The 14,670-nt window shown below is 38.1% G+C and overlaps 1 protein-coding gene across 1 annotated transcript in view; it reads left to right on the top strand.

Moving 5' to 3' along the window:
• The first annotated feature begins 2,719 nt into the window (after window positions 1-2,719).
• LOC133122804 (cytoplasmic phosphatidylinositol transfer protein 1-like) overlaps window positions 2,720-14,670 on the top strand; it is a 37,410-nt gene continuing 25,459 nt past the window's right edge. Inside the window, exons 1-2 of the mRNA XM_061232975.1 lie at window positions 2,720-3,247; window positions 4,651-4,846. Of these exons, the coding sequence (XP_061088959.1) occupies window positions 4,799-4,846 (48 nt within the window). The 5' untranslated portion in view covers window positions 2,720-3,247; window positions 4,651-4,798. The remainder of the gene's footprint in view (window positions 3,248-4,650; window positions 4,847-14,670) is intronic.

Raw genomic sequence — 14,670 nt, 5'->3', positions numbered from 1 at the left:
TTCATTCCCCCCAGAACAGGCAAGTGTCCCTGCATTGATTTATTGACTGACTTAAAAAGAACTCAGCAATATTTCATTCAGCATTTCTAAATAAAGACAGAGGCAGCAACAAAACTGCAGCAACTGCAGTGGAAAATCCTTTCCTGTTGCAGACTGAACACTACAGATTTCATAGGAGAGGAGCTTCAGTCTGCAGTAAATAATTTATTTTTTCAAATGTGCATTCAAGTGACGACACAGAGACAATTTTGTCCTGTGTGCTTGTTATTTGTGCTCACAGTTGCATTTCATGACATGAGTATTCTTTTGAAAAGAGAAATGCATTAAGCTGTGATGGTGACCCAAAGTCATGCGACAGTCACTTTTCATTGTTCTTTCTTTCACAGTCCCAAGGGATCAGAGATGATGGACAAATGCAACCGAGATTTTTGCGGCCTTTTGCATCACTTGCCATCCTCTCTTGAGATGTACAAACATTGTTTTTGGGCCAGTGTTTTATATTATACAGAGTTTATTTATTTTCAATAAAGATCTGTGGTTACTCAGTCCTAACAACGGAGTGCTCAGTCAATCCTTCAGTAGTGCTCAGTTTTCAAGCCACAGGCACCTTGTCATTTTTATTTGTTCTTCTTAATCACCTTGGTTATCTGCATCATGCATGTATGACTTTTACAAAATGTCTAAATGTAGCAAATGCAAAATAGAATTCTCCAGAACATGCCGCTAACCCTTTCAAGAGTATGCTTTTTGGAATGTGGTTTATAAAAATTAAAAATGCTCAGTGTTCTAGAACTTCATTGCTTTCAATCACCATTTGCGGTTGTTACATGAGCATCAAGACTGTTCAGTTAATTTTCTAATCGTATGTTTGTGATCTTGCATCATAAAAGATTAAAATGTAGTAAAAGGCTTTTAGAATAGCACTTCTTAGCCAAGGCCATGAACTCAGAAGTGAGATGTGCCAAACGTCTGCTGCTCTCCACTGTGAAAGTTATTAAGCCTCCCACTCTGTCCATCAGCTCAACTGAGAATGTGTCAGAGCCAGTCGGCACTTGTGCTACTGGATCCTCCAGAAATCATGAGCCCAACCACGAGAAAGCTAAAACTACTACAGGAACCAGGACCTCTTATGCACTAAAATATCCATACAGTCATCATTACCCCACATACACATGTTCTAAAGAGGAACTAATGAGAACATGTTTTGGGGTCCATGAACAATTTGCATTTTAGATTACTGTTATTCAATTTGTTACCTTCCATATTTTTGAAAGGGTGGCTGTCACTTTAGTGCAATGTCATGATGCAGGAAAACAGGTTGCTGAATAACTTGCCTCCTATGCTAAAGCTGACATGCAACAATCACTGATAACTGATTTTCACATTTGTGTGTCCATGCCTGCTTAATGATGAATGCAGAAAAGTCTAATTAGAGCAGAGTCATTTTGAACAACATAGAAATGTACACAAACAAACTAGCTAAAAACCTTCCAAATAAATTAGCTACTTGGCTTATTGAAATGGTTCATATTTTGATACATCACCAGAACAGCTGATCCCTTTACTGTAGGTTACCGGAGGTGTTGTCGATAATGCGCTTCGGAATAACAGCCAATAGACAGTTTTTAGGTGGGGCCGCTGCCAAGGATCCTGGCAAACAAAGGAAATAATTGGGCAAGATGCTGGACATGGGTCTAATAGAGGAGTCTCCCGGGAAAAAGGGGGGGGGGGGCATGGTCAAGCCGAAAGCACCTCGGCTGTATTCTGATGGTGGAGGTGTGGCAAGGGAGCTTGGTGTGCGGGAAGGAAGCAGGGCAATCTGAGAACCACGTCTACTGGTTAAGTAGGCACACACCTGGACTTGTGAATCAGTCCAGGATTTTACAAGCTGTGCTTCTTTCCACAGTAGGCGACAGACCCAGTGTCCGGTGATGTCTATTCGTCGCAGACTTAAAGCAGTGATTGCATGCAAAGAACATGAGACCAAATATTAAAAAATGCTCTACATTGCTAAACTGACCAATATTTCATATTTTCAAATTATGTACAAAAGGTTCAATAATTTCTAAACTGTTCCAATCAGGATGAAAATACCCTCATATTAAAGTGGACAGTCTGCACTTCAACATAATTGTCATTGCATTCTTTCAAACTCCCAAATAGCAAAAAATGTGTTTGAATGTCCAATGAATTACAGTACGGTGCTCACTGTGTGTGGTCCCATATAGGACACATGGGTATGTTGGAAATAAAGCATGATTTAGAAAAGTGCAAAATAAAATCATTTTAATATCCAAAATTGCCAATATACTTTACAGTGCGCTAGCCTACTCTAAGATTAATTATTTGAGAGATTTGAATCTTAAACAATCAGCCCGGGGTTGAGCACACGCTGTTTGATGTACAGTAGACATTATACATGACTATATAGTTGTCAGAATTGTGCAGATACACCTTGATGGAGAGCAGGCTGAAGTTAGTGTTAGGGCTGATCAATTTAATTTCCTGTCTTTTGAGGCTTTCAGCAAATGCAAAATTTCACAAAGAATAGTTTTTTTGTGATTAATATAATTTAAGCTCTAGGCAGAATAACCATAAGAAAATCATGATGCATCTCATCACCTTCCTGTCTCAATGTGGGTATGCTTTTGTAGTCCTCTAGATGTCAGTGTAGAGAATTCAAATCTGAAGGTGTGTGTGCGTGTGTGTGTGGGGGGGGGACAGTTTCTTTTAATAAAGGATAAATCGTGGCAGCAGTACACACTTAAAGCGCGTACAATCTCGCTAACACAAGCGACAACTATACAGTGCTGTATTTAGGAGATACATATTTTTGGCAACAAAGCAAAATTGGGAGAATATAGACAGTTTATTTTAAACGAGAGAAGCAGGAATAAGCCGTGTGAATGGCACTGAGGTGGGACTTTTCTGCTGCCATGGAGACAGAAAAAATTGAGAAACTAGCCAGCTAACTTAGCTAGCAAAAAGGCTATACGATTGTCTGCCGTGGAAGTAACGTTAACTACATTGGATAGGTTACGCGAATGTTAGTTCGCTTACTGGACGTTTGACCGGACTAAGCTTGTTTAAAGACGTTACCTGGAACCTGTGTGAATGAACGAATCTTATTGTTAATTAGTGTTTGTTGTATGCTGGCTTCAATATATAACTGAAGTGAGCTCTTGCTTAAACAGGACAGAAATGAAGACGTGATTCGAAGCTATCTGGCTATCAATGAAACCTCTGGGTAAGTTTCCAAACCTGACTAACAGTTAGCTAGCTAGTAATTACATCGGAAATGCTAGTTATATCCAAGTTATTATTAACACTATTGCGAGCTAAGTCACAACAGATTGCCAATTTACTGTAACGTTAGACCTTGTTAGCTATTTGTGAGTTGACATGTTAAGTTAAACTAACTTCAACGCGCTAGCGCTGGTAACGTTAAACTCTAACGTTAGCCAACTTACCCATGCAGTTAACCAGTCACTTCTCCCAAAGTCGGTGGTTGTAACTATAACTTTACGTTATCTAGCCATCTCACTGTTCGTGGTTGCTAAATTAGTTGACAATTGATGCGACTAAATTAGCCACCTATATAATTTACAATGCAATGGTTAAACAAACTAGTTAATATTGTGTCATTTAACGCTAGCTAGCTAACATTAATTTAAATCTAACTCGTGCTGTGTAGTTCGCATTGGATACGAGAGAGAACATATTCATAATCCTCTCTCAGTAACTTACAACCGAAGAGAGAAGTGGATGTTGCGTTAACGTTAGCTAACTTAGCTACAGAAGGCGTTTACACTAACTAGTCGTCAGCATAGCAATGTTTATGTCTAGCCATAGCTAAAGTTCGTGTAACGTTAATTCACACAGAATCGGTGGTGTGCCTCTGGGTTATTTTATCCGTGTCTCTGTTCTGCTAACGTTATTTACCACAAATGGTTAAAAAAAAAAAAGTGGGCTAGGTAACTTAGTTTGAAAACGAACGTTAACTTTTTCGATATATACCTTAGCTAGCTAGCTAGCGTTAGTTAGCCAAAGTGCAACTTAAATCATTCCTTCTTCGAAAAGCGCACTTTAACATTTGCTAGCCAACATAACACTCAATTTTCGAAAGTTCATGCAATGTAATTGCATCTTGGAATTCGTCATTCGTTTCAGGCCTCATTTTAAATGTATAAGGTATATTACGCTCATATGGCGGTTTAACATTATAAATAACGTTAGACTAGATGGGAACTGCCCGGACCTGTGAATTCCAGGACTCACACCTCACAGGTCAAGAAATGAAACGGTTCTTAAGGAAACTGTCAGTAAAGCAAACTTAATTGTTGTTTACTTGGGGAGATTTGCAATGGTCAATGTTCGCACAATTATTTATATTGAAACGATTCGATTTATGTCGTCTTGCAGTGAATAGTTTAGCCGTGCTTGTCCGGAATTTAAAACGCCCCTCTACCCTTTATATTGTATCCTACCATTTAGTGCTAAACGAGCCACTCACTGGTCGTATTGTAGGGGTTTGCTATTTTACAACCATGAGAATACCTGCGCATTAAAGGTTTGCGAACCAGATTCGCGATTAAGGCATTTTTGGTGATAAAAACGATTACAGTTTGTTGTATGCATTTTTCTCCTCAGCCTATACAGGAAGTGCCAGCAGCACGTGGACCTTGCCTGATACAGCTCCTCACAATCTGGAGCGTGCGTTTTAGTTCCCGAGTCTTCAGCCAGCTGCAGTTGTGTGCCTTTGATCAGCCCTCTTGCCTGCCACATTGTCTAAAAAGCCATGCTACTGAAAGAGTACCGCATCTGCATGCCCCTGAGTGTAGAGGAGGTAAGATATTTAATTAAATAACGCTGGCCATAAATGCCTGACCTGCCGTTTTTGATTGTATGATGTTCTTGCCTCCTCTCCCATTTACTGCCAATGATCATGTGTCCAGATCCATCATTTTGTTCATGCAGAATCTCATTCTCAGTAACATTGCTTTCTACCATCAGCACGCAAAGTTAATAATTCATTTTGGCTCTGTTCGCTAGTTAATTCAGAACATCTTGCATCTGTGGGGTTTAGTCTTTATGCTTATGACTTTTCCAGTCAGATTAACTTTTCATAATCTGACTATGCATACCAATGCTTGTTTTTTTGGGGACTTTGGATTTTAGGTTAGATGATTCAAAATGTCCCACAAAAAGAATAGTTTTGCCTGACAAACCTTATGATTGGGGGAATGCTTTTTTTGCCTACATGTTTGCATTTCAGAATTCTTCCCAAACCAGCTGTGATTCTTGCATTGTATTTCCACATTGTAATTGCTTTGCACAAGTGAGATTGAGCCATACATGGGTTTTCTAAGAGCACTAAAGCATTTTATACCTTTATGAAAAGCTGACTTCAAGTTATTAATGCTGCATATTAATGCTTAATATGCAGGATTTTTTTAAGCCTTGCTGCAGCAAAAATAGAAGTCAAACACTTAAAAATGTAAGGGCAATTGACTAGATTGAATTTGCTTCATTTGTGAATGATGGAACTTTCTTGACGAGAACCATTTTGAAACAAAATGGCAAAAACGGACCCCTCGTTTTTTTTCTGGGGTGCTGGCCAATAAGGCAGGGGCAACATTTTGAATTAACAGGAGCCCATTTCTTCCATATTTGTGACTTGAGAGCTAAAGTAACCATCAGATTTCTTACCTTGAAAGCCTACCCATCTCCAGAAGTCGAAACAGATTACATCCTCAAATATAAAAATGAAAAGATCAAGCACAAAACTTGAGGTTCTTTTGGAGTAACAAAACATTGACATAAACGGGGTAAATTTCTTTCTCACTCGTTTTGAGTTTCCACAACTGCACCATGGACATTTGTTGACAACTAAATTCCTCTGTTTACCAGTTGGCTTAACGTGCCATAACCCGCATTGCAGCCCTAGCTACTCAGTGTCAACATTTAACAGCACTGCCTTCAGGGTGACTGCACATATGAAGTCACCCACTGCATGAGGGTGCTCTCCTGCTTAAATAGACACCACCCCAATTAAGCAGCTGCACTGCATTTACTAATGAACTTGCAGCAGACACACCTACTGGGGAACAGCTTACAGACTGGTGCGAGACCTTAAATTAAAACACGAATTTGTAACATTAATAAGACCGTCTACACAATTAGCTTAGTCAAAAAGAATTTCATTTTGGGCCAATTCTCAGTTGAAATGGCTTATCAGAGCCATTGTCAAATTTGAAATCTACATTAAATATCTTGCAAGCTAGCAACCTAAGTTAGGCTGTTTGTGTTCTTCATATCAACAGCAGTGGCGTGCCATCAAATGTAGAAAAGAAACCTTCAGTAACCTAAACAGATGATTACTCCCAACCTGTTTTCAATGACTTTTTGATTATCAATCAAGCAATTAAATAACTGATTAACAAATATCAAATGAATATATGGATTTTTGTTGCCTACTAGGCTTTCTTTGTTTCATAAAATTACATAACATTTAATATATAGGCCTAGCCTACCACTACAGTATGTAGCGGTGGCTGGTTCGTTGACTGACTGAGCAGTAGCCTACCCTACTCAACCTGTTTAGTTTATTTTGCTGGATTAACAATCAAACAAATTTGCTAAATAATCAATACAAGTATGTACCCTATAGTGCTTGAGAAATTATCATGACAAAGATAACTACAAGAGATTGTGAGATTGTTTAACAAAGATCGATGGCAGTAATCAGAAAAGTAAACCTATAGCAAAGAATTCCAAAAGTCTTCTCTCACTTTATAGCGTTCTCATGACGTTACGGAATCTAGGCTAATTAATTAAGGGTGCAATCAAAACAATTTAATGTGCACAATGGCTTTAACTCAGGCTAGCAAATGATTTTCCAAAAAATCTTTAAACTGCTGTCTTTGAATGACAATTTTATGTAATCATGAATGCGGATAAGAAATTGCCCAAGTTTATGATGCAAAGAACAATAATGCATTCTCAGAATAAACTGGTAGGCTAATCACTTTACTTATTGGTCTTTGTTATTGAGCGAATTAATAGTTTGATTGTTAATCAGGCAATTGGTGGAGTGGGGGGAAACCCATGGTCACTTCTTATCGCTTTGCCTGCTTGCCTCACTTCTCATTGGAAATGAATCGGCCAGACATTCACAATGAAGAACACAAACAAACACACGATTTAATCACAGGATGTGTGACCTTAGTTTACTTAAGTTAACAAGCTGGCTGCTGTTACTTCGTTGGCTTGCTTGCGCGACTTCCAGGAGATTTAATGTCTGTAACAATCGGCTAGGGATATAGGATTGAAATCCATTGGCCTGTCCAGTAAACCTTTTATTTTTTAAGTTAATGACCTTAATTCAGTTTACTAAAATAACATGGACATTTGTCTGCAAAAAGTTCCCTGCTCTAGCCCCTTGCAGAAAGTTTCAATAATTAGTTTTATTTTGTTCCCTTAAAATACAAAATTTTAGTTCCTTGGTTTGGATTAGTCCATTATCCTTGAAGTGTAACAAAGTGCATTTAAGTTATGTTCACTAATAAATGTATGTCCTAATGTTGTACTTATAAGGGAGGCAATGCACTCATTCAAGTGTGACACATAATTTTCTGTCCATTTGTTTCTTTTTGACTTTTGGCTCCCAGGGCATGGATAAAGCAACATAATTAGCAGAAGGAAGGTCTCTCGAACTTGTTGAAAATGATGTTTATTTAAAGCAGCTGTCAGAAATGCATGACTCGTATTCTGGATTCAGCAGTGTTAGTCCGAAACCAGAACCTTTGCAGTGACTACTTTTAATACATTTCCAAGCCTTGATCAGGAATGCTACATTACACAAGCATAGAAAACATGTAGTGAATCTGTGATGCTTATCAATTAGGCTATACTGTATTGGCCATCCTGTGATGATTGAATTAGCAGGTCTGTTGACTTTAGTCTCCCGGCTACTATTCTACCATTAATCAATGTGTAACAACTGTATTGTAATTGTGATAAGGTCAAAGGAACGTTTGGCCAGCAGACATGGATACATTTCTCACACAGTTGTGTGAAACTTTGTACTTTCATTGTCCTTCATTTTGCAGACCTAGTAAAAGGTACAGAAATGTTTTCCCCTGCCTGTGTTCGATCTTGTTTTGAAGCTGAGTGTAAAGTTTTTGCCACTTTTTTGTAACGGCCAGTTTCACTGAGCCTTTTTTAGATATTCCAGGCATCAAGCGTGGGGTAATAAATGCTGTGTGATGATATCTAAATGATTAATGATCCTTCTTCTCTTGACCCCAAAGTTGTATGTCATTCAGTGTGTAGGTCCATGAGCATGCATGAGATACTCTTCACCATTTAGTACCTGGTATAGAAATGTCCATGGGACCTCCAGGGCTGTCTTTGGGCTGTAGCCAGTGCAATGTAATAGTGAAGTAAATGTAAATCAAGAATCATTGCCCTGTTGAACTATCCTTGTTTTTCAACAGGTGTAGCTATAGCATGCATTGTATACTATATTATCAATATTTCGGTTCTGTAGGTTGTTTGAAAAAGCTTGATATTGGCTTGTGCACTGAACACCTATTTTTGTGGTAGGCTGTTCCTCACATGTCTGCTGGAATTCATCTTCTGTCAGACAGTGCTAGTATTTTATTACAGGGTAGAGGTCATATACTGTGTGCTGAAATTTAGTGTGACTTGGTGTTTGAATTATATTAGATTTCATGTTCCATCTATTGTGAAATGCCATTCTTGGAAAATATTGAGTTGTATTTTTTAAGGCACAAACCCAAAAGGCAAGAGGCACTCATTGGCTTGTTGGCTCAGCTTGAAGGGGTCAGAATTTAGTGTTGATTTTGTGTGGTTTCTGAAATTGCACCATGTCGAGCCAGGCATCTGATGTAAAATACAAACCATTGTTTCTCCTTGCAGAAATTAAAGCCATATGTCAGTGGACATTATTATGTCAGTGAATGGAAGTAGGGGAAATGTCATTACAAATAGTTGTTTTTTTTGTTTGTTTTTCCACTGTACCCTTAACTCAATGCAGAATAGAAAGTTTTGTTAATGGAGTGGTTCAATTTCACAATGTAAACTACTATACACTCAGTGAGCACTTTATTATGTAGACCTGTACTCCAGCTTGTTAATGCAAATATTTAATCAACCAATCATGTGGCAGCAACTAAATGCATAAAAGTATACAGACATGGTTCAGCTGTTGTTCAGACCAAATTTCAGAATGGTGAAGAAATGTGAGTTTGACCTTGGAATGATTGTTGGTGCCAGACAGGGTGGTTTGAGTGTCTCAGAAACTGCTGATCTCCTGGGATTTTTATGCACTGTCTCGAGAGTTTGTGGAGAATGGTGCGAAAAACAAAAAACATCCAGTGATCAGCAATTCAGTGAGCAAAAACACATTGTTAATGAGAGGCTAGACTGGAAAGCTGACAGGAATGTGACAGTAATGCAAATATTCACACATTGCAACAGTGGGATGCATCAGTGTTTTTAGTAACTGTTTCAGTTCAGCTAGATACTTTTATTACCTTGGAAACAGTTTTTGAGTAGCAGTAGTTCATTATAATATATATGGGAAGTCCATAGTAATATCAACCTGAGAGTGAAAAGTTATTAATTTACCAATTAAACTTATTTGACATTTACAAGTACAGGCTATATTTTGGATTGTACACTTAATATGCCAAATGTCTTTATTAAAAGTACTTGTTATTACAATTAAAGGGTAGGATGCAATATATTACATGTGGATGTCAACCACATTTTATAGCTTTTTGAGGTAACTGTACAGGATTCATCTGTGGCAGTGACTTGGGAGCCTGCGATAGTTGATAGTTGATAGTTGATAGTTTAAGTTGGTTTTTTGATCTGATGCATGTTCACCAGCCTCCCCCTTGCACTGCTCAGATGTTCCTCTGATTGGCACGCTTGCTTTATTTTCATGCTTATAGTCAACTTACAGTGCAGTGTACCACTAGTCAGAAATCAGTTTCTTGATCAAAACTGCTACTGCTGTTTGGATGGCTAGATAAATACAATTTTTTAAATTTAAAGTTAAGGTTAACCAAAGACCATGAATTTCCAATGATACACATCTTTGGGTTACATTAACAACTGGGCATAAGTTCCTGGTTAAAATTTTTTCAGAAGTTTTTGTATTATGTTCAGGCAACCAGTAGGCTTTCTTACATCATTAGAAAGTATATATCCAAATATGGATTGTGTGATTCCAAAGGTGTTACCTTATTCTGTGGTTGATGCTTCATTTACCAACAAACAGTAAGCATTGATAAAGATGGCGACCTAAGCTTCCCACTGTTTTGCCAGCATTTCTCCACACAAAGGCAAAGTTAGGACGCAAAAGATTTAAGAAGAGTTAAAACAGTTGATTGTTGGTAAAATGTTAATATTTAATGATTTACTGCAATGCACAATTTATCAATTTTGGATAGATTTGGAGACACAAAGGGACAGTGCTACCATTTTGCTTCACAGATCTTTATTAGTTCCACATATCCCCTTTCAGATTTTGTGGTTAAGGAGACTCATGAAATGTATACATTTATCTCCTACCTATTTGTGATGCTCAGTATTTAATTGCAAAATACTTTTTTGTACTTGTGGCTAAAGATATGATGCTCCAAAATCAAAACCCAAATTTCCACCCCCACCCCCCCTTTATTAACAGCCAATATCTAGAACAACAAATCCAATGAGGATGTTTTGCATGTGTAATATTTACACAAAGTTTGAGCAAAATTTGAGTGGTCACCCCTCACAGGTTGATTTTTCACTGAATTATGTGTTGTACCTCAATGAAATGTATCACTGTAAACCTGTGCTCATTCTGTGTCCTGTGCTGCATGCACTCACTTGAAAACATTACTAGATAGTTTCCCATTGGCTGACTGAGAGCAAAGTTTAATCTTATTACAATCTAGGCAGTCTGTCTTCATTTAAACTGCAGTTATACATTTTTCTCTTAATTTACGAATTCACTCGCACTTTTCTTGCAATCCAAATAGCTCATATAAATAGCTTAAAATATAATAAATTTTTTTTGACTGTGGCTCTTAAACCACAGTCAGAAATAGCTATTCATGCCCTGAAGAAGATAAGTCCCATATTCATGCTGTGCTATTGCATAAGAAGGGAAACATTTTTAACTGATGATCAAATTAAAGAAATCTATATAATAGGATAAATTGTGGCCCGACAAAGAAGACGGCAAGTTATAATGAGTAAATGCTTTGTGTTAATGCATTTAACGAAAATATTGTAAAAGTACACTTGAACACAGCGCCTTTTAACTGAACCCATGTTCAGTTCAAACATTTTGTTACCTCTTGTATTGTAATTGTTTGGAATATGGCAGCACATTGTGAACATAGGACTTTTATTCTTCATTACATGCATATTTCAGACATAATACGGCATAAAAAGGTAAATGAGCCCTCTAACAAAAGCACCTAATTAGAAAATGTAACAGCTTGTACAATTCTGGAATACATTTCTTTTGGAACGTCATAAATAATTTATACGAATGCATTCCTGTCCACTATAGAGGTCAGAATTAAAGGTACACCTTCAGAAAGTATTCACCTCCTTGAAATGTTCCCATTCGGTCCTTATTACCCTTTAAAATTTTAATGCAGTTCTCCCCTTCACCAACACTGCACTTATTTTCTGCAATTTATGATGCAAAGAATACATTTTGAAAAATGAAAGGCTTTGATGTTCATTTGTCATTAACAGAAGTATTCAAAAAATAGGTTTTCTAACCATCAGTCTTGCTTTTGGTTACAAGCTTCCCCAAGCTACCCTCTTGCTAAAAAGCAAGGCTCCCCATAGCAAGTATTTGGTTTGTGCTTAAGATAGCGCTTTGCTTTCATGCCAAAGAGCTCTACTTTAGTCTCATCAGACCACAAAATTCTTCTTCTTCCAGAAGGCATCGCAGTCGGTCACAAGGCTGCTGGAAATCTCCAGGCGTGACTTAATGTTGGCCTTTCTCAGAAGAGGTCTCCGTCTAACCCCTTCCTAAGAGGCCAGATCTGCAAAGTGCTGAAGAGAACATTGAGAACAGTTTCTCCCTTTTCAGAAAATGAGCTCTGAAACAGAAAGTGTTGATGATTGCCTTTCTCATCCAGATTTTTGCAGTTGCAGGGTTGTGCTGTAATTTTTACATTTATTGCAATGGACTGTTGTCCAAGGATGGTTTAAAGCTTTTCATAACCCTCACCAAGTTCCATAGGCAGGTCTCTCCCCTTCATGACAACACAATTGAGCCCTTTCAGTTGTGAGACCTCACACAGTTGTTTGTATTTATTGTGCCATCATGCAGCTGAACATCGGTTGATTCAAAATCAACAGTGGTGGACCTTGCTAGTATAGTGTGATCTCTCAAGAAAAGAGACAGCCTAATCTGGCTTTGTTATTAATGCAAGGGCGGTGAAGTCACTTTCAGTTTCTTATTTTGAATATCATTCTGAAGGCTTCTAAACGCTTTGATTTTGATACTTTGAGTCTTCTAAATTGTCATTTAAAAATCCAAATTAAATATATTTTCATTTGACTTTGCCATGTTGCAAAATGAGAAATGGGAGAACTTTCTGAAGGCACTGAATATCAGTGCAGTAATGATCACCATGGAAACCGACTCTGTCCACCTGCTAAGTATAGAGGAGGATAAATCTAGCATTTCTGTGTTAAAACATAAGGTGAAAGATTAATTTGTCTTATGTACATTTGTTCTTGTTCACTGAAGCAACTATTGTTACTGCTCAGAAGTGACAGAAATGCTTTTTATAGCTCTTAAAGCAGAAAAGAAACAGATAATTCCTTTACAAATGTCACTTGAAGTGGAAATAATGAAAAGCTGTAGAATTATGTGTGCGTCTTTATCTGGTTCTCATAAAGATGTATGGCCATAATAGTCCTGTAAGACAGGAAGTGTAAAATGGCCACATTTCCTCTTTGGCTCTGCTCGGTGCAAATCGGCATGCAAATTTTCTGTTTTGATTCCAGCCAACTGGAGAGCCATCTGGCTATTTGAATCAGGATTAGTAGACACTTGACCTCCAAAGCTCAACAATCTCTGCTTTAATCTGTCCAGCTCTGCAGGTTTTCCATATAAAGTTCATGTTCTTTTTTTTTTTTTAAACCTGCTGGAAAAGAATGCATCAGAAATCTCCTAACCTTTAGAACCTGGATTCATGTTTTCTTGTTGCTCCTGCTCTCCTGAGGTTAATTTGCTGAGATAGAATCTGAACACAAAGGGCCCTTGGGATGGCATGCTATGGAGTAGGCTGATATTATCAATATAGCTATAGGATATGAAGGCTAATTGCTAACAATCTGCTGTATGACTGTATGCTTCTACATGAGCGCATTGAATGTAGTTTTGGATGGTGGTATTGCATTATCCCCTGAAGCATGAGTTGCTGATTTGTTTACATATGAATGAACTGTTTGCATGGCTTTGTTTTGGGGTGGGGGGCATAAATTATGTAGGCAATCAAGCAATTATCTTATTTTGCAGCATTGTCTCAGGCGGAAGCCTAATCACAGTCGTCTGGCTGTTGGAGGGTTGCCGGTTTGATCCCGCCCTGGGTGTGTCGAAGTATCCTTCAGCAAGACACCTAACACCCAAATGCTCCTGACGTTTGGTGCCTTGCATGGCAGCCAATTGCCATTGGTGTGAGAGTGTGGATGAAAAACATTGTCATTTTCTTTAGAACAGCTCTTCATGCGTGTTTTGCTAGTTATGAATTTGATGCTTTTAGCTTGTGGAAGAACCTATGCACTTGTAAATTGCTTTGGATTAAAAGCGTCTGCCAAATGACAAAAATGTAAAATGTAAATGAATGAGTGAATGAGAAGCATCAATTGTACACAACTTTATATAAAAGTGCTATATAAATGCCAACCATTTACCATTTTTTATCAAAGTATAGAAGTACACAAAAAAGCCAACATTCGTGGGAACATCTGAGAAGTAGTTTGTTTGTAGTTGTGGTAAGACTGCAACATTGTTTGGCACTTACTCCTCTGTGATTTACGCGCCGTCCGTTTCACTTCAAATGAACACATGTACACAATGTTCTGTCTTTAAATCTGACTTTGTTCACCATGGAAGGATTTCAGCTGCGCAACTGGATGCCAGTGTTGCGTATTGATAAAAACGAAGGGTTTTATTAGATCTAAAGTGATCCTGTCTGTTTGAGCGATGGCTTCCATGCTAGTGTTGCATACGGTTTGGCGGCTCATTTACAGCGCTTTATTTGTCATGGAGGAATGCTCGACTAAAGGTGAATTGTGAATTGATACGCTGTTGTGTGTGTGTGTGTGTGTGTGTGTGTGTGTGTGTGTGTGTGCGTGCGCGCGTGTGTATGCGCGCTGCAGTATGCGCGCTGCAGTATGCTCAAATTAGGGAGGTGAGTAATCGGTCCATTTCAAATGGCCAATTCACAATGTTAATAAAGCAAGTTAATAGAACTGACCATATGCGCATTGGCTTTGCAAATGCAGTTCATATTTTAAACTGCAGTTTCCTTTCAAGGCAGAGCCAATTTGCAGTGTTGTAATGTAGATTAGGACGGCAGGAAAAAACAACATCTCAAACCAATGAAGATTTAGTAG

The sequence above is a fragment of the Conger conger genome, chromosome 2 (genome assembly GCF_963514075.1).
Source record: "Conger conger chromosome 2, fConCon1.1, whole genome shotgun sequence".
Lineage (NCBI taxonomy): Eukaryota > Metazoa > Chordata > Actinopteri > Anguilliformes > Congridae > Conger > Conger conger.
The sequence above is the reverse complement of the archived record's forward strand: the minus strand, read 5'-3'. Positions and strand labels throughout refer to the sequence as shown.